The 25340-nt window shown below is 41.5% G+C and overlaps 1 protein-coding gene across 2 annotated transcripts in view; it reads right to left on the bottom strand.

The window, feature by feature from the left end:
- Positions 1-2550: 2550 nt before the first annotated feature.
- dner (delta/notch-like EGF repeat containing) overlaps positions 2551-25340 on the bottom strand; it is a 51426-nt gene continuing 28636 nt past the window's right edge. For both annotated transcript variants that reach the window (XM_062385239.1, XM_062385240.1), the window contains exons 2-13: positions 24605-24952; positions 24406-24503; positions 20596-20759; positions 16396-16544; positions 15586-15739; positions 14616-14729; positions 10072-10305; positions 5994-6116; positions 5315-5428; positions 4962-5093; positions 4623-4869; positions 2551-3849 (exon numbers count right to left, since the gene is read on the bottom strand). In XM_062385239.1, coding sequence (XP_062241223.1) covers positions 3738-3849; positions 4623-4869; positions 4962-5093; positions 5315-5428; positions 5994-6116; positions 10072-10305; positions 14616-14729; positions 15586-15739; positions 16396-16544; positions 20596-20759; positions 24406-24503; positions 24605-24952 — 1989 coding nt within the window. In that variant the 3' untranslated portion in view covers positions 2551-3737. The remainder of the gene's footprint in view (positions 3850-4622; positions 4870-4961; positions 5094-5314; positions 5429-5993; positions 6117-10071; positions 10306-14615; positions 14730-15585; positions 15740-16395; positions 16545-20595; positions 20760-24405; positions 24504-24604; positions 24953-25340) is intronic.

A 25340-nucleotide genomic window follows, 5' to 3' on the forward strand; every position in this document is an offset into this window, starting at 1 on the left:
GTAGAAGTCAGCTCACATTGCATCGCATTCGCAGAGGATGCTAACACTGGCAGATGTGGCAAAACTGCACTCACATGCTTTATCTAATTAATTAGTCAATCATTTTTTATTTTTATGGCCCATATTTTATTTTTTATTTTATTCTATTGTATTGTATTTTATTGTATTCAAATGTACCGGCTGCTATGACGACTTAATTTCCCTTTAGGAATGAATAAAGTAATCTATCTATCTATGTATCTATCTATCTATCTATCTATTCACAAATCACAACCTGCTTCATAGAGTTTAACAAGAGTGAGGGAAAACTACCCCCCCCCTCAAAAAAAAATCCTTTTAGCAGACAAATAAAACTGAAGAAACCTCAGCGAGAGCTACATGTGAGGACACAGAGATGTGCAATAGATGTTGCTTGTAACTGAACACGTCAAAAAAGAATAATTACAATTTTCATGCATTCTGTCATGTCAGGAAGGCGACCTTCGATATTGCAATATAAAATCTCAAAAAAATGATTCCCCTCAAATACCTAACAAATCGACTTAAGAACACAAACGAAGCACTTTTAAGGAGATATTTTCCACCAGTGTAAATTGACAAAATAGACTGAAATAAACTTTCTGGTGCATGGCCGTATAGTCTAAAACAAAGGGATTCAGCTGGTTATACCAACACCGAATACAACCTCCCCTCCATAACTCCTCCCCTTGCACAGACAGGTACATCCCTCCTCCAACACTGACCTCATAGATTGGGCCTTGACTCCGGTTTGAGGTTCTTTAACAGGATATAAAGACGGATGACATGACTGCCCTTTCAAAAATGTTGCCAAAGCCAAAACTCCCCTGGTGGACGGCTCCCCTACAAGTCCTACACCACGCCTCCTCCTCCATTTTAGTGGATGATTCATGTCAAATCCATTTTCCTCAAATTTGGTTTCTGTAATTTTTAGGAAGTTCCGATCATACTGACCTATGTTAACATGTTCAAGTATGGTTGTAAGTTTGATGCTATATGATGACATGATGGACAGCTGAGACAGACTCACAATTGGTCGTGAGGTTGGTTTCATATTAAATTAATGAAAATTAATGATTTTTCAGATGGAACCCAAACGCCACCCTTATTATTATATAGTACATTTTAAAGAGCACTCAAACTCAGAATATTAGTCATGCAGACCCGTGTTGCCAGCACAGTGCAGTGAAAATGGAAATGATCAAATAAATCCTGACTTAAATGACATGGCAGGCGGCACCGGTGTGACTGTCGGCAATAAAACCTTGATTAGTTTGAATGTTCTGTTCACATAATTCCCAAGTCTCTCAAAGGCAGCGTTGGATAAAGAGCTGCCACAGTCATGCCCACAAGATCTTCAAAAACAAGTTGTTACAAAAACATTCAGTTGCTCACATCGTTTTGAGCCGAGCTTGGTTCGCAGTGACCTTGTTATCTTCACAGTCGGGTCTGGGAATATACTCAAGGGCCATCCATTATTTTGTGGAAACTGTTGAATGAATTATTTTTATCGCTGCCAACATTTTGTTCATACTCTAACCCTAACCCTGCAAATAGAAAAGCACCACACAACTGCTCCGTGGATCAGGGTGCAGGCTTTAAAAGGGTCTGACCCTGCAGGGCACGTGGCAAAGACCACCAAAGACAACAATAAGCAAAATCAAGACCCATTACTAATGTTTGCTGTACCTGCAGTGTGTGTGTGTGTATGTGTGTGTGCACATGTACATATGTAGGTGTGTTGAGCGACATGACTCAGCGCTCTGTATTTAGAGATGTTTGCATGGGGAACATCTGGATAAAGCCTGAGGTCACTGAGGGTCTTGACATTCCATCAACTGTCTTTCCCACGGCTGACGCTTCAGTCTGGTGGCCTTGGAACTTTGCACAATAAGAAGACACTCTTGAGAATTAGCTTTTTTATTATTATTTGTTTTTCTAAGTTCAGCCCAAAACGTAACCCTGATTAATAGTTGACTACTACACAGTTAACGTCATGCAGCTGCAACGGAATTTACATGTCACAGTTAGCCCAATAAATAAAATTATTATTATTTAATATAAATAAAAATAACAATAAAATAAAAGAAACTATACAATAAAAAAGAAAAATAAACATTTTCTGACAGTAGCAGCTGCAGGATGAAGTCCGAGCTGGTCCTTTGTTGAATGTCTTACCCACAATAAAGGCAAAATACCCCCCCCCCCCCCCCAAAAAAAAAATAAATAAATACAAACCTCCATTGAAAACTTGGATGAGCAACCAGAACAGGGTCTAATTTTGATTTCCTAATCAAATGTTGATGTAGTAGTAGGTTGGAAATATTGAATGCACTGTATTTAAACCCTCATTTTCCCAATAAATATAATAATAATAAAAAATCTTGCCTGCAGCTTTGGTTGATTTATTGATTGATACTTCTACATTCGTACTCATTTAGAAAAAGCAGATACCACAACTTTATGTCGTCGTCGGTGACAAGAGACAATAGAGGTTTCCCCAGAATCCACACAAGACACCGGGAGAGTTACTGTAGTCTAAGTTCACTTGATTCTTTATTGTTTATATCATTCAACATAGATAATAGGTAATCATGTGGCTGCTGTGCTTAAAATGAGAGAAAGAAAATATTAGAGGATCAGCTGAACGTATCGGTAAAACTTCTCTTGACCTTGGGTGGGAAACAACACAGCTGCACAGAGTTTTCCATTGGCAGAACACAGAAGCACAAATATTCTGGAGTAGATATCATCCTTCTTCCTCCTCTTCCTCCTCCCCTTCGTCCACTCCAACAGAGAAACTGTCATCCAGAAACTATTCTACACTGCCAATACTATCGGTGAATTTGTACATTTGGGATTAACAGGTGGACTGAGTAAAACCCACTATGTGTCTGTGCACTGAGAAATATACCTACACTACCTATTATCCTAAATATCACTGAAGTACATACAGTGGCAATGGCAGGGTCATAATACTCCAGTAAACCCACTTTCTTTGCTATTCGTTAACACTTGCATGTAAATAACAGGACAATACTGTATGTATTAAAAATAAGGAAAATTCAGTGCCTATAGCATTTTATAGATGTATTTGATCTACTGACAACAAATGAAATATTTGGCACAATCTCGACAGAGAAAAATACAATGCAATGAAAAACAAAAAAAAAAACATAACAACAAACAATCAAGTACAAAAGATTTTTGAAATAATGCAGATAACATCAAATCTAACCATGCACGAAGTAAGGCAACCTACAGCAGAAGTTTATTGTAGATATAGAAAAAAGATACAGTTTATGCACCCGTGAGCAGTGCACCTATTTCTACAACACCTGTAAGAACTGTTGTCAGAGCTGTCGCAGTTTAACGCTAAGAGATGTGGGCCCCTGTGTTTTCTGGCTCCACCCACACACAGAGGTTAGATGTCATGGCGCCTGTCATCAATAACTTATAATGTAAAGAATGCTGTTATGCTACAATAAAGCCTTATCGTGGACTTTGACAGGAAAATAGACGTATCAAATTCCAGATTTATTTTTTTTTTAAACTACAGAGTATGATTTTTTTGTTTTTTTACATTCAATTTAATTTAGTTGTTACTTTCCATAAGAAATAGTTAAATACTATATACTGACTTCCATTATGCATGTGTGTGTGTATGTTTGTGTGTGCTTGTTTTTGTGTGTGTGTATGCAGTCGTATGTGGTTGTGTTTTACAAATCCTTCGTCTTGATGAGGGTAACCAACGGCTTGTCATCAGGACTGTAGTCTTCATAGGCGATGGGGGTGGCATCGTACATGGCAGGCCGGGCCTTCTTACCGAATCTAATGAGGAAGCATCGACACCAACAGTGCATCAGATTCAATTTTGCAACATTAGTGCATCGGTAAAGTCAGATTATTATAAAATAGAGTAAAAATGTATGCAGCAGAGAACAAGATATCCTGAATGTCTGCTTAAATACCACTGGATACTACATTCTATGTGCTATCGGTAGACACACCACCTTGTTACACAGACCTCAAAGTTAAAGTGAAGCCTAATCGTCTCAATAGCCACATATAGGCTGGCTGCAGTATTTGTCATAAATACTGCCTCCTCCATGTTAGTGGATGGAGTTACACATCAAATACATTTTTCTCAAAGATGGTTTCTGTCATTTTAAGTAGTTAAAAATCCCACTGATGTATTTCCAAGTGTGACTCTTTTGGATAGGTTTGGTTTGAATCAGTCAAACGTGATGGTCAAGCATGTGTATCGGCAGGACAGCTCCAAAAACACCGGCTCCAAATGTGCAAGATGACAGCGTTCCTATCTGGGACATTGTGGCTTCATTTCAGTGGGAGGCAGTGGAGATGCATCATCTTTATAAACAGTCCAATGGTTCAGACTGTTCTGTCGACTAACAAACTGACCTTTGAGAGTACCATCAGAGTGAAAGACAAGTAATCATGAAATCACATTATTAAAACGTACCAATTTTTACACAATGAGAATACATATATAACATCAAACAACACCAGATGCTTATACCCAAAGTGTGCCACCACTGTTCCGAAACAACACTTAAGGTTTGTATACAAGTCCTGTGACTGACCTGGCGTGGCGGATGGAGGCGATGGCGTTGCTGAACTCGCTGTCGATGCTGCGGCAGTTGTAGAACTCCTGGTAGGCGTGGCGAGACGAGCCCTGGTACTCGATGCGGCTGATGCGGCAGATGCCCACGATGAGGATGATTAGCATGAGGACGAAGGCCACGCACAGCGCTCCGATGATGATGTAGAGGGAGTGTCGTGGCATGTTGGTCAGAGTGTCCTCAGTGTGTGCTGGCTTCCACTGCAGGTCTGATAACACACACACACACAAACATCCAGCTTTCCACAGGTCTCAGTTTAGATTAATAGCTGGGCGGATCCTTTCTGACAGGATTACTCACGGATCTCGCAGTTGGGCCCCACCCACCCAGGTGGACAGTGACAGGTGAAGCCATTTGATTGGTCAGTGCAGGTGCCTCCATGGTGACAAGGGTTGCTCTCGCAGTCGTTGACGTCGACCTCGCATTCCTCCCCTGAGGGGACAGGAAGGGTGGCGTTCAGTTACATCTTGTGCAAGAATTGTGCCAAATTGCAGAATTGTAATGTGGCGCTATTATTGCGCTTAAGAAATATTTGTGGAATCAGATGCTCAACTCTGATCTTTCTAGTATTTTCTATTTATTGAATCCTTTTTGGAAAATCAACAACAGGCAGCTAATCTATTGGTTGTCAGGCTGATGGTGGCTGAGCTTACCCAGGTATCCAGGAGGGCAGGCACAGGAGGCGTTGAGTCCCGTGCTCTCACATCGGCCTCCGTTCTGGCAACGCACCTTCAGACATGGATCCTGGTAGATTTCACAGTGTCTACCTGTACACACATATTTTGTCATAAAATCCATGAATTATGTTTCAACAGGCTGGTTTCTTCACAATGTCCATCTTGCATTAGTCCCTCCATAGTACGGCTGATTATGGAGTGTTAAAAGGCGTGAGAATCCAAGTGAGTCACTAAAATCCCTGCTCTAGCCTGCAGGGGCAGTGCTGAGTACAGACATTAACACACACAAGCACACTTGCAGCTATAACTCTTATGTGAAACTCAAGAAATCCCGTCGTGATGATACAGTCCATCTGATTGTTGAAGTAATTCTTATAGAAATTTGGGAAGATGTTGTAGAAGTTTGTTATAAATCAGGGTCTTAGCCGTGACTTTAGTATAATTTAAAGTATGACCTTCAAAATGTCCCTTGTTAGTGAATGTGTAATGAATACCAGAACCACTGTTGGATTGGTACCCAAGTGCACACACACACACACACACACACACACACAAACACACATACACACACACAAATACTGTGAAGCTGGAAGTGTCTAAGAATAAAAAAAAAAACTAAGAATAATCCCACACATTCAATCACACCCACACATACCTTCAAACTGTGGTGTGCAGACACACTCGTAGGCGTTGATAAGGTCCTTGCAGGTGGCGTAGTTCTGGCAGGGGGCCGACAGACACTCATTGTACTCCTCCTCACAGTACAAGCCATGGTAGCCTAAAGCAGACACAGAACAGAATCAATATTAATAATGATCTCTCATCACGCAGCATGTGATTCTACTGCATTGTCGGTGCAAACCATCAGAGAATCAACAACTATTGATCATGGAAAGTTTGTGCTGAATGTGTGTGTCTTATTAGCTGTGATTAGCAGTTGGTTTCATTGATTCTGATGGATTTAAGAAATTCATCTGAGGAGGAACAGTGCACGGTAAACCTCCTAATACAATGTAGTTCAATTCAGTTAGAGACAGAGATCTGATTCTGAGAAAATCCTTTTAGTTATGCATGTGTTATACAGTAAACACATGTGTACTGTATCACATTGTTCAAATCCACTATTACCATGCCGCAGCAGCAGCAATAGACTTGGTGAATGTGGTTATAACTGAATAAAAGATCCCTGTACTACACAGCCACCACCTACTCAGGAAATCAGAATTTATTACAAATTACATCACTTTAATCAGCTCTTTTCCTCTATTTCACAGTTCGCACTGCAGTGACATTGCAGTGCAACCATAACATTTGTCTATGATGGTGTCAGGAGATTTTTATCTGCAGCATTAACCTGAATGAGTTACATGTTCCTGATCTATAATTTCCCTTGTATGTGATCTGAAATAACTTAAATGCACAAAACAACACAGAGACTGAAAGTCAGACACACATCTCCATCTTTGGATATTCTGATAAAACTCCTTTAACAGCCATAAGTTAAAGACGACCTGTCCTGAGTTTCGATGTCATTGGACATGAGGTCAAATGACATGCAGTGCTCTGTGTTTTCCATGGGATGGCAGCTGTGTACTGAAGCAGAATACGCCTGCATCGTCTGAAAACATGGTCAGTGCAGGAGGATCAGACGATCGTGCCTCTTCTGTTTATCCTCAAAGAAAAAAGTGTGTTGAAAAGAAGATATGGCAAAGCTGAGTGCATGTATTTTATTTGCACTCCTACAGTTGGTAGCTACTTGGACGGCTACAGCTTCAGGGACCCAGGTGGGACCGCAAGTTAAAGTGAGCAAGTCAGTCTCTGACAATAAAATGACTTTCGCTGTGTATTTCAATCAGCAGTAATCATTCTGACAAATAGCTGTAAAGTTTGTCAATGCATTCATCTCACATTCCAGCTCAGTAATGTTCCACCATCTACAACTGAGAGACCCAAGACCAGCAGGGGGCCGATGTCTCTCCAGTCCGTCCATGGCTAGTAAGACAATATGTTTTCATTAGCTCCGTGCTCCCTCTTTACCTGACTGACTGTCTCAGCTGGGTCCCAGCACTGACGAAGTTTCAACAAAGCCTCCCCGGGCCACAGCTAATGTGTGTTTGAGGAAGGAGAGGGAGTGGGGGAATTTATTAGAAGCCTGGTTGGAGCCTCTGGGGTCCACTCTGTGTAATGCCAGAGAAATGTCAAGTGCCTTTCCAAGACTGCATTCTGCGTCCTGGCAGCCTCTCATGTGAGCTGGATTACAGCAAAGTGGAGGACGGATCCTTCTACATATCAGCTCCCCGGCGGCTTTTCCTGTCAGACAACCAGCGGGCATATACACAACCCGTCCACACCATCGTCCTCACACCTACACGAGGCAGACAGGCGCACAAACTATTGTGGTCCTGTGCTCACAAACACACACCAGATGCAAATGTTCACACCCAGGATGCCCACACACAAACACAATCACTCGCACCTCAGACACCGGCTGGCATTCTGATGAGGTGGAGAAAAGGTCACCGTTGCTCCACAACACTGTGTGAATGTGTGTGTTCGCAGTAATGTCTGCGATGCTAATTACGATTAACCAATTTCACCGACCCCATTAGACAGGGCTGTCTGAGTAGAGACATTAGATTGGATGGCAGCATCTGCCCTATGAACATCGTCATAAACACAGAGCCACACATACTCACACATGTACACACTAACACACACACACACACACACAGACACACACAAGGCCTCACAACGGGAACCCGACATCAGAAGACGAGAGAGAGAGAGGGAAATGAGGTGAGGCAAACGGCAGGAAGATAAAGACAAGGAAGGACAAAAGGACAGGCAGGAAAAAAATGAAAGAAATGCAAAATAGAAAAACAAAATAAGAGCGAGGATGTGGTGTGAATAATATTTCATATATCTGAATAATTAGAAAACAGTGAACAGCTGTTCTTAGTGAAAGCATCTGAATAAACACAAAGAACGTGAAGGATGGATTATTCAGTTAAGCAAAAACTCTTGTAAGTCCACATTTTTTCGACGTGTGGATATAAAGAAAATGTCACTGTAGAGATTTAACAATGAAGGTACAATAAAAATATCAGAAAAATCTATAATTTCAATGTTAAATGCACAATATGTAACTTTGGCCACAAGGAGTCTCTCTATCAAAACAAAAGACCTAGTTTGGGACCATGGGAGTTGTGTCTCCACCATCTGCATTACCATGTCGTGAAGCAGTAGCCATGAAGGAAACAGATGCATTGATCGAGACTGGTACTTGCTATACATTTGACTGACAGATGGTATAAAGTGAGGGAGTGGGACAGGCGGGAGGTCGAATCATTTATTTGGGCCACAGGGAAAGTCATCTATCAGCGTCCCAGCAAGATAATTGCGAGACGATGGATAATGATAAGTCATCATTCCACTCAATTGATTCCATCATAGGAGCATCAGCACCAGCGCTCCAATGATCACGCTCTAAAAATAACTCATCAGTCTGACAGAATCCATCTACTGGTACTCAGAGCCTGGGTCAGAGCTACAAGTTACTTTCCTTTTTATCCCTAACCTAGGTGCACATTGTAAAATCTGATTTACTGTGGGGATAGAGACAATGTGAACATTCAGCAGGTTTATAATTGCAACAGAAGGATTTCAGAATGAGCGCGCACAGCCCAGAGGGTCCAGGAGTACTGATCTTAAAGCCACAGCTTGTAATGAGTGTTTCTTGTTAGAAGTCTAAGGCCCAGGATTTTCTTAATCAAATGTAAGCGGAGGTAACTGGATGCATCTGGCACATTATCATTCACATACTTGCGCTGGTATCACCAGTGTTGGTGGAATAACTCCACTAAACTAGCACCGTAGCATATTTGCACTATTGCATATAATTTCACTATTGATTTCCTTTCTTCAGGTGTATATATATATTTAGATATAAATACTTGATTTTCTATTTAAAATTTTTGACATTCTATTTTATATTATTTTATTTAATATTTGTTTTGCTTGTAATATTCTGAGCATTGCTATACGAGCGCATGTGACCAAAGCATTGCATTGCCAGCGACTGCTTAATGTAATTGTTGTGCATTTGACAAAAAAAGATCTTTCTGCAACTAAACAAAGATAACATAACATAAACAAAGATCGCAACACTCGAGAGCGTCTACATTTGGCTAGTGTTAACATCCAGACAAAAAAGTAATTTGTAGGTGGTACAATTGCATTATGGAAACGGCTTTATTTATCTTGTTCTACCAATGTGGTTTGCTATTTCTGACGCTGATAACCTGACCACCAAACCCGTCAAGGACTCGCTACTGCCCCGACCTTTATGTGGGTATTGCCTCTTGCATACAAAATGTGGAATTTCTGAGGATGTGCACAACATAAGCAACAAACAGAAAAAGGATACGTGGAGCAGGCATCGTGCATGCACACAGATGACGGCAAGTATATCGCAGGCCTAAGAGCTCAGTCGTTCTGATTATGTTTGTTCAATTCATTCTTGGCTATGTGAACATTTACTGCAACTCAACTGCAACTCAAACTTAACTTACAAGCCCTTCCTAAAACTTTCAGCATTAGTCACGAGAAGCTTGAGATAATTTTTTATCTGACCTCTATCTGACTTTGGCTCAATTGAACTGACGCGCACAGTGCAGCAAGAAGTCGACAACACCCACAGTCAAAATCACTGATGACATGAAAGTGCAGCTCACCTGGGACACACAGACACCTGTAGCTGTTGCCTGTGCTGCGGCAGACACCGTGGGCGCAGGGGTTCAGGGCGCAGAAGTCCACCAGCTGGGCGCATGTTGGGCCGGTGAAGCCTGCTGTGCAGCTGCAGCCGAACCCGAGGGGGCTGGGGCCCTGGGCGTAGCACGTCCCGTTATTGTGACAGGGGCCGGAGGCGCATGGATCAACCTTCTGCTCACATGTAGCGCCCTGGTAACCTGCAAGAGGAGTAAGATAGACCATCAGATAAATGGACAGATTCCATTGCTAATTTTAAAAGCCTTAACTGGCCCTGCACCCAAATACCAATCAGATTTATGACCGGGTCCTTCCCCTCTAAACCACTAAATTACAGGTCTCATTTTGTAGTAAAGTGTGACAGAGCCTTTGTTATGTAACAGTACTGGTGCTTTACTGTTTTCTCCTTTTGGATGCTCCAAGCACCTCTACCGTAAAACTCAAATAAACAAGCATCGTAATTTTAGAAGCGACTGACTTTCACAAACGATGACTCACTTTACCGCGATAAGTAACTCTGCTCGTCTCATTGTCAACATCTGTTGTCGCTTACTTCAAAATCAATATTGCAAACTAACGTCAGATGAAACTCTTCTTCAGTTTTGTCAACAAATGAACCTACAGGCAACATGTTGGTTCACATTGAGGACGGTCAGTGGTTTATGGTTAATTCAGATAATGTGGTGTGTGATTCCTATGTGACATCCATTGTTGCAGGGAATTGCACCCACCCCTCAGCCCACTAAGTTCACGTCTTAATGCAAATAAGCTCACAGAGAATCATAGAGAATCTCTGGTTGGTTTAGCTGCACACAAGAGACGTCTCCACAATTTATGCTGAGATTTGAAAGCAAACACACTCCTTCCCCAAATTGTCAAAGCAGTTGTAGAAATGATTAAAGATGTGAAAGACAGTGGTGGTGGAGGGTCACATTAAAAGCCCTTGAAACCTCACAATCAGGAACAGCCTGCTTGTATGTGATGTACCTGCATGTCTAAAGTAATACATCAGATGTCCTGTGATACACTGGTGACCTGTTAATGGTGTGCCACGCCTCTCACCCAATGTCAGCTGGGATTAGTTCCAGCTCACCTCGCAACCCTCAAGAGGAGAAGCTGTATAGGATGGATGGGTGGACTTTTTTTTCCCCACTGTTTTATTCGAATGTTTTTTTATATGATGTGTGTGTGTTGTGTGTATATTTATTCCTTTTTTTGCTGTCTTTCTTAAGTTCCTCTCTGTTTTTCTCATTGTGGCTGTTATTTTACCGAAATACATTTTTACTCATAAATAAAGAGTCAGGAAGTGGTTTGATTCTGTCGTCTCATACCGCCTCAGAGTTAATGTTCTTTCTTTTGTCTTTCCTCTTCATTGCGAGAGCGAAAGAAAAACAGAGCGAAAGCATCTCTGCAGAGATATCATTTTTGCTGTTGCGAGAAATGTTATTGTGTTGCACCAGTGTCTGTTTTTTCTCTGGAACAATGCATTTGCACTCCATGTCCCTGTGTGAGTGACGCTGTGTGGTGAAACCACTGATTTCGTCTTCACTATCTATGTTAGCCTCCGCTACATTCACCTATTCCTTCCACTTCTAAAAATAAACTCTTTTCTTCACCTCTTCTGTTCCTCTGTCTTCACCTCCCATGAGGACTGCCATTGTGTTGCAGCTCGAGGAGAGAGACTGCGGCTGCGTTTCGTGCACATGCTTCGCTGTGAGATAGTGTGTGTGTGTGTGTGTGTCTGTCTCCTCTGATATGCAGTAACAGTCGTAGTAAATCCCTGAGCTGACTGCACCCTCCATTGAGCTACTGAAGAGATCCCTCTCAAGCAGCCATTGATCTGCAGGAGTTTATTTCACGGCGTGAGAACGTTTATCATCAGCAGCAGAGAGACAGGAGCGATCTGCAGCAGTCTCCAAAGCTTTCTCTTCTCTTCTTCTTCTTCTTCCTCTCTCCCATCCTCTCCTTTGTTCTGCTTCAGCCTCTCTTTTCTCCGCTCCTCTGCCTCCCTCCATACTCCCTCAACTCGTCTTCCCGTTCTCTCTTATACGCTTTCAAACACACAAAGATGACGACCCCCCCCCCCCACACACACACACACACACACACACACACACACACACCACCACCCCTTGCATGCAATTTGCAATTTGATGGTTTGTATTTGTTCTATCATGGTTTAATCCCCTGTTTTCCTCTGAATTTAAAATGTTTTCTGTGTGTAAGCAGATCTGTGGGCACATCCACGTCTCTTTCTCTGTTTTCAGCTTATTTGCTTGTACATCTATCTCTCTACCTAAAGATACACACACACACACACACACACACACACACACACACACACACACACACACAGGTAGACACACACTGTGACATGAGACCTGTCCATTGCTGACATACAGGCTTCTGTTCATTCTTAAAAAAAAAAGAGTTAACAGTTTAAATTTTGCCAGCCTTCTCACTCCCCCGCCCTGCCACTTCTGACTGGAGGCAGTCACAGTACTGACACTCACACTGTCTCCTCGGTTAGTGTGTGTTAATGTGTGTGTATGTGCTGAGAGTGTGACATTAAGACTCTTGAACAGATGACAACCCTAAATTATAATGATTAACTTTTGAATATCCATTCATTCATTATATAAAAACCACTTATCCCTCCAGAGTCAAAGGACAGCCAATTCCAGCTGATATTTAACAAGAGGGGGGGGTGCACCCTGCACAGGTTGCCAGTGTATTGCAGGGCTGACACATAGAGACAAGACACCATTCACACCTACAGGCAATTGAGAGTCTCAAATTAACCAAACTTGCACGTCTTTGGACTGTGGGAGGAAGCTGGAGGTGACAGGAGGAAACCCACAGAGACATGTGGGGAACATGCAAACTCCACACAGACAGTTCCTGGTCGGTCGTCAGGTTCAAAATCAGAACCTTCCTCTGCTGAGGCAACAGTGCAACACAACTACCGCTGTGCTATAACCTAACTTTAGGCCACATGTGTTTTGTACACATGTCTGAAGGTGTTCGCTGACATCATTTACTGTATGTGACGAAAAATATAAACAGATACCTGATGGACACTCAAGGTCAATGATCGAACTTTGAATCGCTTCATCATCAAATTAGTTGTTGTCTCCTCCAAGGAGATTATGTTTTAATTAGTTTGTTAGATATTTAGAAGGAATACGCAAAAACTACAGAAGTGGTTACCACTGGATTTGGGGGAAGGTTGCGATACGGGTCATGGAAGAATCCTATAAATTTTGGCGTGGATCCGGATCAGGGGATAGATCCAGGGGGAAGTAGAGGATAGGTACTTCACAATTTCAGGTCCTAATATTACCTGCCTGCCCTGATTGGATCAGTGAACTCAACTCTAGTTATTGATCATTTAAAAAATTTGAAAAACAACTTGCATCTATGTAAATATCCCTGCCTTCACTTTTGAGGAGCCAACATGTCGTCCATTATATACAGTTCGTGTTTCCTTATATTCTGTCATATTGAATCATTCCATAAAACATGGCTTGATATAAACATGTATATTATGGCCCAATTTGTTCAGAGCATTATTAACTATGGGTGTATTCTGTTCAAGTGCTCCGGCAATTAAGTAAATTGAAAGATCTAATCCAGTTTAGTGTCACAGGCTGATTTAACCTGCTGCCTCCTGTAAATAAACACACAGATTGGTAATTTCTCCAAAAGTCCAAGTTCAGCTCAGACGGAGCATTATCTCATAAACCCATGAGATTTCTGAAGGCGCCCTTTCAACAAAATCTCCTCACACTAATTAAGGGTCGCTGGCACGGCTCTCTCCCCCGCTGACAGAGCTGATTCCCTCATTTTATGAAAGTAAACAAACAGAAGGTAGTTTGTGAAATATTTTCAGCTTTAGTGACCATGGTTTTTTATGGGGGGGGGGGGGGGGTGGCAGCCATACATTCACAATACAGCCAGGAGTTCCAGTATGACTGAGACCTCCTGCACAATGAGAATGAACAGACCTGTGCGAGCTGTACCATCGGGTGATTGTGTGACGAGGTCCATTGTTAACTTCTCCTTTCCCCCCCTGTATTCTGCATGTGTGTTTGCACAAGCAGTCTGTACGCAACTGTTTACATCGGCACATTGTGTGTGTTCATCGCAAACGAGAGAAATGCTTTTCTGCAGAAGTGTTGCAGTCACAAATTTCCCCAGAGAGGCTGATGCAGGTCAGTGAGGCTATGGAGACTAATTAGAATAGAAGAGGAAGGTTTAAATTAAGCATCGCGGTGGCACAGATACTGTTTAACACACACACATATACACACACACACACACACACAGCCTTATTAAATGGTGAATATGAATTTGCATCAGAATGTAAAAAAAAAATATTGAAAAAACTGAAATCATGTGCAGTCAGTACCTCTGTCAGTATTTCTGCCAGCTAAACTAATTTGCATCTCAAACACAATCAAACACTCACACACACACACACACAAACATGCTGTAGTGCGGCTCCTACCTTCGGGACAGTAGCACCTGGGCCCCGCCAGGCTGCTGAAACAAGTGGCTCCATTTTTGCAGGGATGAGAGAGGCAGTGGTCGACCAGCAACTGGCAGCGCTCCCCTTCATAACCTGAGCAACATACTCACATCTCAACATACTTCATTTGTTTATGCTAAATCTTCATGTTGGTTTACAGGCTAATAACTCCTGCTCCTAAATACACAATACAGATGTTATCTTACACATGGCAGGTGAGTAAATGACAGATTTTAACCGTGCAACACAGAGCATATGCAAAACAAATGTACATATATCTTGTTCACATGTATATTATTTCAATTTTTATATGTGAATACATTGTATTTATTACGTTTATTGATGTTACCATTTTATATTTCTTCTTATATTTCTTTATTCTTATCTTATCTTATCTTATCTTATCATAAAACACTAATCTATTGAACAATGACATTATGGAATAGTTTTTTCTTTACCATCATTTGGTTCACAGTGTACAAACATCTACAACTGGAATCGTGTTTTCTTGAGTTATTTTTTTGTTTCTGTATTATTGATCAAATACAATTAATAATTAAATACAAAAATGCACTGATTTGAGCCACCTTGTGATACTAAATCAGAAAAATATTTTTTTTTGTTTTTCTCATTTTCCACTCTCACAGGGCTTGTTAGCACAGTTCCCCGTAAGGACATGGCGGGCCTTCAGATGCCACCTCTGACATTTACCTTCATATCAGAGACTAGAATCTAGAGGCTTGCTAAAATAAATCTGACAAGAGCAAAGATTTAAACACACTTTTAAACTTATATAGAAATTAGGGGTTTCTGCACAGCTTTAATCAAACCATCAGAGAACAAACAGTCAGGCTATGAATCTCCGTTGGGCTTTAAAACATGTGTAACTGTAGATCTCAACACTTAGAACTGGCATAAAGTACACATGGACAGACACACACACACACACCTGAAGTGCAGCTGCATGTGAAGTTGCGGCCTTGCCCTCCCTGTCTCACGTCAGTGCAGGTGCCGTTGTTGTGACACGGCCGGTGGAGGCAGGCGTCAAACTCCTCACAGAAGATTCCAGTGTAGCCGTCCTCACACTCACAGAAGAAAGTGCTCTGCAAAACACAAACACACACATTTCACATGTCACAACAATAAATCTAATTATTCATGAGCAAACTCATGCTCATTATTGACCAACAGCAACAAATTCCGATTAAAACTCCCCCGATGTAAGTAAAAATATCCAATCAACTACACTGCTGTTAGTTGTGGCATTTCATTTTGTTGCTCTGCTGTTGTGTTATGGTTGTTGTTCTATTTTTGTTCTTCCTGGCACCTGGTCTCTGCTGTTAAGTGAAACCCGAGGAAAGTTTTTTTTCTGCTCTTTGTGAATAATGATGCATCACTGAACGTAATGATGCAGCTGCAGTTTTGATGTTGAAGTATAATGTAATAATTATAAGGAAACTTTGTTTTGCTTATTTTGCATTTGCACTATGGTTACAAGGTGTGTGGTAGCTTAGACCAGGTGTATACAAAGAGCAAGAAGAAAGGTGAATATCATTTAATCACCAAATATGTACAAATGCATCGGTTTCTTTATAGATGACCTCAACAAACAAACTTGTATTAAATGATCCTACTGTTCGATTTTCTATTCAAGTATAAAAACACACCACACTGTTTTCCTCCAGTGTCTCTCTCAGCTTCAATCACATTTACATTCAAATGCTTTCTTGATAAGAGGAAACTTTTGAGGAGCTCTCACCTCAGAGGGCTGTGTGATACATTGGCCTTTCCCCGAGCACTGAGGGTCACTGAAGCTGCTGCCGGGCTCCACACAGCTGCTGGCCTTCACCGTCAGGTTGAGGCGCAGGGTGACTTCCGGGGCTGTGGGGGCGCCCACATGCATCACACCTAACACAGATGAAAGGAGGGTCTCATTCACTGAGTCTCTTTTGTAATCGGTAGATATTTACATACAGAGGACAAATATACAGGAAAAAACTTCATGATTACGGTATTTACCTGACACAACTTTTGAATGCACATATGTCAGTCGTTCAAATGTTGTTGCTCTGAGGATGAATATCCTGATCAGTGAGAAATATTTAAACAAATCAGGTTGTCGTGATCCCCGACCTTTCGCACTAGTGTCACTAGGAAGCTAACATTTGTGGTTTCAACTATTCCAAGAAACGCCATGATATACTTTTGTTCAGTTCTAATTAGCCCATGTTAGCTATAATGTTACACCAAGAAGGAGAAATTACAAACATTATACCTGCTAAAGATCAGCATGTTAACTCACATGTCCCCACTTTCTCCCATTATCTAGAAATGAAGCCAAAATATCCCAGATATGAACGCCGCCATCTTGGCCAGAGTCTGTACAGCTGTCAATCATGAGCATCACATCAAATAACTAATTCAAACCAAACTCGTAGGAACAATGTCAACATCAGCTTGATTAGAACTACCTGATATTAAAGAAACCATCTTAGAGAAAAAGGTATTTAACATGTGTGACTTTTGTCTGGTCCATACCCCATCCACTAATATGGATGAGGCGGGATTGATTGACCTAAATTGCAGCCAACCAGGTGGAAATCCATAATGTCGTCCATGTTTATAAACATATCTCCAATTAAGATCCTTTCTGTTCGCTAATTTGGGTCCTGAAATGACTCTGCCTGTTATGAATGATATTGAAAAATTTCTTTGTGATGGGAACACACATAAATTTATTTCTAAAATGAATCGCCTGTTGTTGAATGAAGGCCAAAAACCAGGTTTGCATAAGTCTAGAATGAAGTGGGAGTCAGATCTCAATGTTACAATTGACAAACAATTTTGGACAGAACCATGTCAAAACAGCTTTTCAACTATTATCAATGCCCGCTACAGATTGATTTACTATAATATTCTACATCAATTATATCTTACCCCAGAAAAATTACACTCATTCAAATCTAACCTGTCAGAAATGTGCTTTAGATGTGATACTGAAGTTGGTTCCTTTTTGCATTGTACCTGGCTGTGTATGAAAGTTAGGTCTTTCTGGCATGATATCTGCTCCACTTTAACAGGGATCACGGGAGAAAATGTTCCAGTGGACCCTGAACTTTGTTCTCTAACCAATGCACAACTCAAATTCATTGAAGTTGCTCTATGTGTGGCTAAGAAGTGCATTGCAGTGTCATGGAAATCTGACTCCCCTCTTCTTACTGACAGGTGGTCTGTTGAGATGAATAGTTGCATCCCCCTGGAAAAAATCACTTATTGTCTCAGAAAACGATTTAATACCTTTTTGAAAATTTGGCAGCCATATTTAGACTATATTTGTACATCTCTTACACCAAATACTCAATGAATTAATGTAGCCGCTTGTATTGACCTTGAACACTGACTTTTAAGGGGGGCGGGGGGTATTTAAAAAAAAACAAAACATGGAGCATTTAGCCTGCAGCCTTGAAAGCTGTCATGAATCTAGAAACTCAGCCTGAGCAGGTGTTTTAGAGCAGATTTTACCTGACTCCTCTCCTGAAAAAAACACTTTGCTTCAAAAGAAAGAAACTAAAAGAGTTCTGAAGCTGTTGTGACCAAAATAGAGCGTGTGTCTCACCGACTCGACTCTCTCTGGGTCTATAAGTCTTAAACATCTTACATCTTCAATCAAAGCTGACAGCCACACAGGCACTGGGATAAAAATACCCTCATCATGAATATTAACTGACATTTTTCGAGCACTTGAAGCCAATGAGCTGTGAGTCAGTGACGAGGCCTTGATGATGTCAGCTCCTCAGCCAATCAGAGAGCTGATCCAACAGCGTGTGCTCCTCTGTCACCTGTGACCCAATGATCGTCAGACCAATGACATCACATTAGCACCTGCAGAGTCACTGCACCTTCGAACCGTGAAAGCGCGTCGACGACTCTCAGACACGTGTGGAGAAGGAAATGCAATGTCACCGCGTGGCTCCTCCCTCTTTGATGACGCTATGCACCGGTTTTCCCGACTCGAGCTTACGTACGTAAGGTCACACGCCCTCAGGTCTGCAAGCCACATAATTGAAATTAAGTGAACATGTGAGTTTGTGGTTTGAACCATTTCTCAGTTAGAATCCAGCCTGACTGCAGAAGCAGAGAGAACGTGTCATTTCTCCCCTCTCCTGCAGTTTGACCTTCGTTCTTCCCTCCTTCTAAATTCTCTATTCCTCTGTCCTTTTCTCTAATCCCTGTTCGTCTTGCCTCCTCTTCTTTCCCGTCTCTCTCTCTCTCTCTCCTTATCTGACTCTTCCTCTCCCCCAACCTCCATTATCCTCCCTTCCTTCTGATTTAACTACCCAATGTCATCTCCACTGTCTCTCCCTGGTGAAGCGGCGGCGGCGTTGCCACAGACATGTCAAGGTCAGGAGACAGGCAGTGGAACAGCATCAGGTATGTGGAGCCCACACAGGGGTCAGCCAGCCCTTCAGTCAAAGAGTGAGACTACACTCACCCCCCTCCAGCACTCACTGCAGCTCACATCCCGGTCTTTACCCCAGCTGTGTGAAGCTCTGTATTAAAATACAGATGGCTCATTGCATAAATATATTTTTTTCAATCTGCAGATATAATATTCTGACTCATATATGCAAATATTATGTGATTGTCCCCAATGATTTGCAAGGAATAAACGCTATAAATAAAATTTATTCAAATTCATTCATCCTCTGATGTTTTTGGCTCAGTTGTAAATGAGCTATTTGGAGAGGTTTCCGGACGTTTTCTATTCAGCCTCTCTACTCTTGTAGGATAACTATGGCACAAATTAAAGAATAAAACCAGAGATAATAAAAGGAGAACATTTATACGAAACATTTTCCATCTCTCTGAATTTAATCTGGTTTAAATAGGGATAATGATTAATTTGATAAAACACATTTCTCATTAACTCCTTAGTGTTTAAACTACTTTCAGTTATTTCATGGCATTTCATTCATGATGAGAAAAAACACATTTATCCAATAAATGTCCCCATATTGAAGAAAATGATACGTCTTAGAAATAATTTATGAATTAAATTAAATTAAAATTAAATTAAAGGTTTATGTTCTATATAAATACTGGAAAGTATCAAAGCAAACAAAGAAATACACATATTTAGAAAATCTGAGAATACTGTAGCTTTGTGATGTCACCTCAGCTCTGCCTTCTTTCACTGATCCATCATCCAGCCTCGACGAATTTGGCTTCTCTTATTGTTTATCTCAAATCTGTTATATTTTCATTTGGTCTCTATTATTGAAATCAATTGAAGTCAATTTATTTATTTAATACATTTAAAACAACAAAAGGTGAACAAAGTCCTTCATGAAAACACATATACAGGCTGAGATCAAGACAAAAACAGTGTAGAATAGGAAAACGATTGAAAAAAAAATGAATATGAATGACTTATTATTGTTTTATCCTTTTATCTTCATATCGTTATTATTCGACTGACCTGATTGTTTGTGTGTATGGCTGCAAACTCACAGTAAATGGATGTCAGAGCTTTGAAAATAATGTGGTTGACAGTTTTATTTTGGCAGGCTTCACCTGGGCTGCAGCTTTTACCACTGAGTTCTATCAAGCTACAATAAAGCCACAATCCATCAGCTACGCTTGGCCTTGATGTGCGTCACTGAGGAAACAGTAGACCAATCCGAAGCGAGGCTCTCGTTTGATTTAGTGACCAAGCTCCGGAAACAAGCCTGTGGAATGAAGATGTAAAACTATATTGAGGTGGTTAAAACCACAAATGTATCTTTTTTTGGAATATCAAACTGTCAAATAAAACCCTGCACAGTGACAGTATGAAATAAAGGGCCTATAAAAGTTTCCCCCGTCAGGCTCTTCACGCCTCTTGGTGAACAATGAGGCTCCTCTCTATATCCAAAAGGAGTCAATGACGGTATAATTCAGGAGATTGGAGGAGTCTTACTGAGGAAGTAGTTCTGTCCCAGGGGCAGCGATTGGTCTGGCACCACCAGTCCATCAGGGGCCTGCAGGAACCACACCACAGTGCCGTTGGAAATGGACGAACGGAGGTAACCCTCTTCATTCAATCGCCAAAGCTCTGGAGCTCCGCTGGCATTCACCACCACCCTGGTGAGATAAATGAAAGGGATGGGAGGGTGGAGGATGAGGAGATACATGGGAAGGAGATTCAGAAAGAGGATCTGATGATGGTAGCTCTGGTTTATGTTTCTTGAGTTTAGTGCCGGCTGCCATCGAATGGTTTTAACTGGTCACAATTCTCAGCTTCTCTTCCAGCAGTTATACTGGAAGTTTGGAATATTCAAAGTATAAACAATCAACGGGCAACAAATATGTTGAATATAAGAAATACAATCCACTTAACGTAGCACAGCCAGTGAGCACTTATATGGGCATTTTAAACAGTATTAAAAAGTAAACAAAATCTATATTAGCAAGATAGATGACCTGATTCTCTTGGTTTTCATTTTTCTTAATTTTGAAGGTTTTGTATTGATGGGCAGTGTTTCACCCATGTTTGACCCCAGAGCTGTTGGTTAAAGGCCAGATGCTGTTTGTTGTTACACCAAGGAGTCATATGCTGAGTGATGGCAACTGGTGGAGTGTCTCAGTGGGGAGGATGTTGCCTCCTGTGGGTTCACTGTGTGCCTCATCTACAAATACCGGCAGTATAGTTTGGGATGGGGGGCACCCATTCATCAGGACCACAGACATTTGGTCAAATCAGAGAGAAAGACCAAAATGGACCAGAACAAACTGAAGAAGAAACAAATGTTCATCATTTTGTAGATAACATTTTTGAATTATTGAGGTTCATAGAGATATAACATAGACTTAACTTTATGCCAATTATCCAGATGGAACAATCCAAATGACAAAATTGTCTCAAGTCATCCATTTCTTTTTGAGCTGCAGCTCTCTGGTTATCAAAAGGATGGTTGAGGGTTATTTGATAAAATACCTTACATTTTTCTAATTCTGGACACATGTTAGTGCAGAAAACAAGTCAAACTGATGAGGTTTCATTATAGTTAATCAACTGAAATGTAGAGTCTTCTGACCACAGCAAGGATTGAAATCTAAGAATACATGAGTGACATCAAAACAGCTATACACGGATAACAGCCATTAGGAGGACACACCGTTTGAAGGTCAACATTCCCACAATCCCCTAATGAGATTGTTTTCTTGGGCAAAGCGAGAAGAACAACACAGACGATGTTTCCTTCCAGAGATGCTGAGCTCCAGCAGCTGCCAGTCAAACAAACACTGGCGTCAAGCTGAGGTACCACACCGGGTCGTGGTAAGAGAGCGACCATATGGTCAAGAGGTTGCGGAAGAGCTAGAGCGGTAAGAAGGATGCTCAAGAAACTCAATGAGGCTCCTCACCAGTGAAATGTTTTGAAGCACCCCTCTAACCTCATTCCCACACCTGATACAACCATTTTCGTTTTAATAAAAACAAATAGAAAACCAGAAATTATCATCTCAGCCCTTCGCTCTTTCTGTGTATTTTTTGTTCTAATTTGTGCTTGAATAAATAACAATAATTATCAATCCCAACAGAGATGCGGCTGAAAGTACTTTGCAGAGAAAGTGAAGGTTTAAAATAGCAGCTGGATGATGTGATAAACTCTTAAACGTGTTAATTACTATATCAGACATCTCGCAAGTAGCAACACACTCAAGTGTTAATGACGAGCTGTTTGATTTATTTTTAGAAGATGATGCCTCCTAAAGTTTGGAACCAGAAAATAAAAGTAACTGGACATTGCGTCCTACTTGAGGACAGAAAAGACCTCAGAGGCATAGTTTAGTTCAGGCTACAGGAGGATATATCTAAGGTCATGTTCACTGAGTGAGGGCGAGTTGTTAACGGATCGACACGACGGCTGTCCTTAAATGTTGAGGTGAGGAGGAAGCTGAGCCTGAAGGTGAATCTACGAGCAGGGACAGAAATGTCTGCTCACAGCTGAAATGAGATTTGGGTTTGCAGGGTGTCTGGACTCAGCCAGAGGGACGACATGAGCAGCTCAGATATCTGGGGAACTGGTTCAATTTAAAATGAAGCATTTGGTTTGGATTTGGATGGTTCTGTAAGACGATGACCTAGATTACTGCAAAGATTAATTTTATAATTTTTTGGGAGTATTTTCTATCTCAATTCAAATAAACTTTCGTAAAGTGCTGTCCCCCTGAAACGGGAGTTTTTTTGGGATGAAACCATTTTCCTTGAACTTAATTTAGATCATGGTCCTTGCAGTGGACATTTTGTTCATATTACTTATAGTCATCAGTGTTGTTAATATTCCTCCCTACAATTCTGCTTGTATGTGTTATTCTTTGCACACACAGCAGCAGCAGCAGCATGACAACCACTCTGAGTCTCCTTAGGACACAGGAGCTGTATTTTTTTATTTTCAGCGTCTCTAAATCCATGTCACTTTTTGATCCCTGCCTCATTTCCAAGTGGCATGAGTGTGTTTGCATACGAGCGTCCTTCACCGCCTGCATCCTTGTGCGTGCTCAGGTGTCCTGTATAATTACACAGTATGAAAACAAAGCAGCAGCAGTTGATTCACTTTCAGCTCGTAGCCTCCAGTCTCTAAACGTGCCATCCAGGGCATCTAAGAATTGACACTGACCAAAGCTTCTGCATTATTCATTGACCCTGATTCATCGAACCATTGTAGTATTGTTTATGAGCCAACATGGTCTGGAAAAATGCAATACACCTGGAGTGGTGTAGAACAGCGTCTTTTGTGCCAGGGGGTTAGGAGATTCTCATGGAAGGTCATTAGTTACAAAAAATACAAGCTGTGGTGTTGTCAACATGAGTTGCAGCATTGTAAGGATGTGGATAAAATGCTGCACAAAGAAGATTCTATTTTAAGTATTTTTTTCTTTGTGATGACTATGCAGAAAGTTTTCTGCACAAACATGCGTTGCTGTTGTTCCTGTTGATCTGAATCTGAAAAGGAGCAGTTTTTTTGAGTTAGGCAGTTCAATCGTGTGCTTGCTTTTCAAGTTTAATTGTTCAAGCTGCAATCAGCTAAGATGTGAAACAGGTTTATTAACTCAACTTTTAATTAAGTGCTCCAAAAATTATTATTGGGTTTGCGCCACCATGTCTCTACAGTAGCCCAAAAAGGACAAACCAAATCAGCTCTAGAGGGAAGGCATCATATTTTAACATAATCTAAGTTATTCTTTATATATATAAAGTGATGGTGGTGAAGACAACATCTCCCATGATCCCACGCTGCTTCACAAAGTCATCAAACTTGGGTTTTGTTATTGTTTTGATTCAGACACCCCAAGTAGCTGAAGTTAAGTATTAGACGTTTAAGCTGCAAACATCATCACCATCAATAAAATATGTCTTATAGGAGAATTTAGGAGAGTGAGGAGTGGGAATGGAAGTGGCACTATTCTCCATATTCCAAATCAGTGAACCATCAAACTATATTTTTGCTTCTATTTTGGGGAAAAAAGTTTCATAGTTTAACTTTAATTCTGGATCCCTGGGCAAAATGTAATGAAAATGTCACGTGTAGTCTGACGTGTACACTGCACCTAATGGGAAGTTCCACTGTAGGCTACAGGATCCTGTACAAGGTAAAGATAGTAGGAGAAACTACTGATAAATGGGGGCCCAAAGGTAAATGAAGCCCAGTGACCCAAACCTGATTAACCCAGTCCTGCTTTGAGGGGATATCAGTCATTTAATAAAGGTCCTGAAGGGTGCTCTTACTTTACAGCTGTCTCTTCAGGCACCTCCAGAGATACAGTCAAAGTTCCTGATGTCAGCTCACACAGCTCAGGACTCACACAGTGCAGACTCTCTGTCACCTGAAACAGACACACAAACACGCACAACCCATCACTTCTTTGGAAACATGCTAAAGACAAAACCCACAGAAGCTTAAAATTTATCGGGGAAGTTATCTCACCCTGTCTGCCTCCCACGGCACCACCAGCAGCCTCTGCCCAGGTTTGGGTTGCCATGGCGGCAGGGTGGGAGCAGCTGGCGTGGTGGTGGTGGGAGAGTCGGTGGGCTCTGACGGCTGAGTGGCAGCTGCGGTGGTGGAGGCCACAGGGGTAGCCAGGCCAGGATCTGAGGGGGTGGCAGGGTCCCAGTCAGCGGCCGGCAGGTCCAATAGGATCTGATCACACCTCTCCCCCTCGTAGCCCTCGCTGCACTCACAAGTGAAGGCCGGCCCCCCCTCTTCCCCCCCGCTGCTGCTCCGGCTGCAGTTTCCATGGAGACAGGGGCTGCTGGTACAAGGATCTGTGAAAAACTGAAATAAAAAAAGAAAATAAACAAAACCAGGAAGCGTGAGAGAGGGAGCCTGAGCGATTATTATCTAACAGCGTTTTTTCGCTGATTTCCCGTCTGCACTGCAGTCATTTACACCAAGACCCATTCTTGTCAAAGTATCTCCATTCTTCCAGAAATAAAAACCCAGAGTACAGAGGTGGGATCACTGCTGCAGATCAATGTGTTCCCAAAGTAACGACAGAGACTGCTGAAAGAAAAATCTAAAAACAGTTAACAACTAAAGCAACTAAAGGAACCTTAGACTGTAATAGACAACACCTCTGCACTTCCTCCCACTATCCAGAAATGAAGCCCAGATATCCACGGTACCACCTTTTGCTCAACAAGTTGTGAGTCAGTCCCAGCTG

This window comes from Platichthys flesus, chromosome 4 (genome assembly GCF_949316205.1).
Source record: "Platichthys flesus chromosome 4, fPlaFle2.1, whole genome shotgun sequence".
NCBI lineage: Eukaryota > Metazoa > Chordata > Actinopteri > Pleuronectiformes > Pleuronectidae > Platichthys > Platichthys flesus.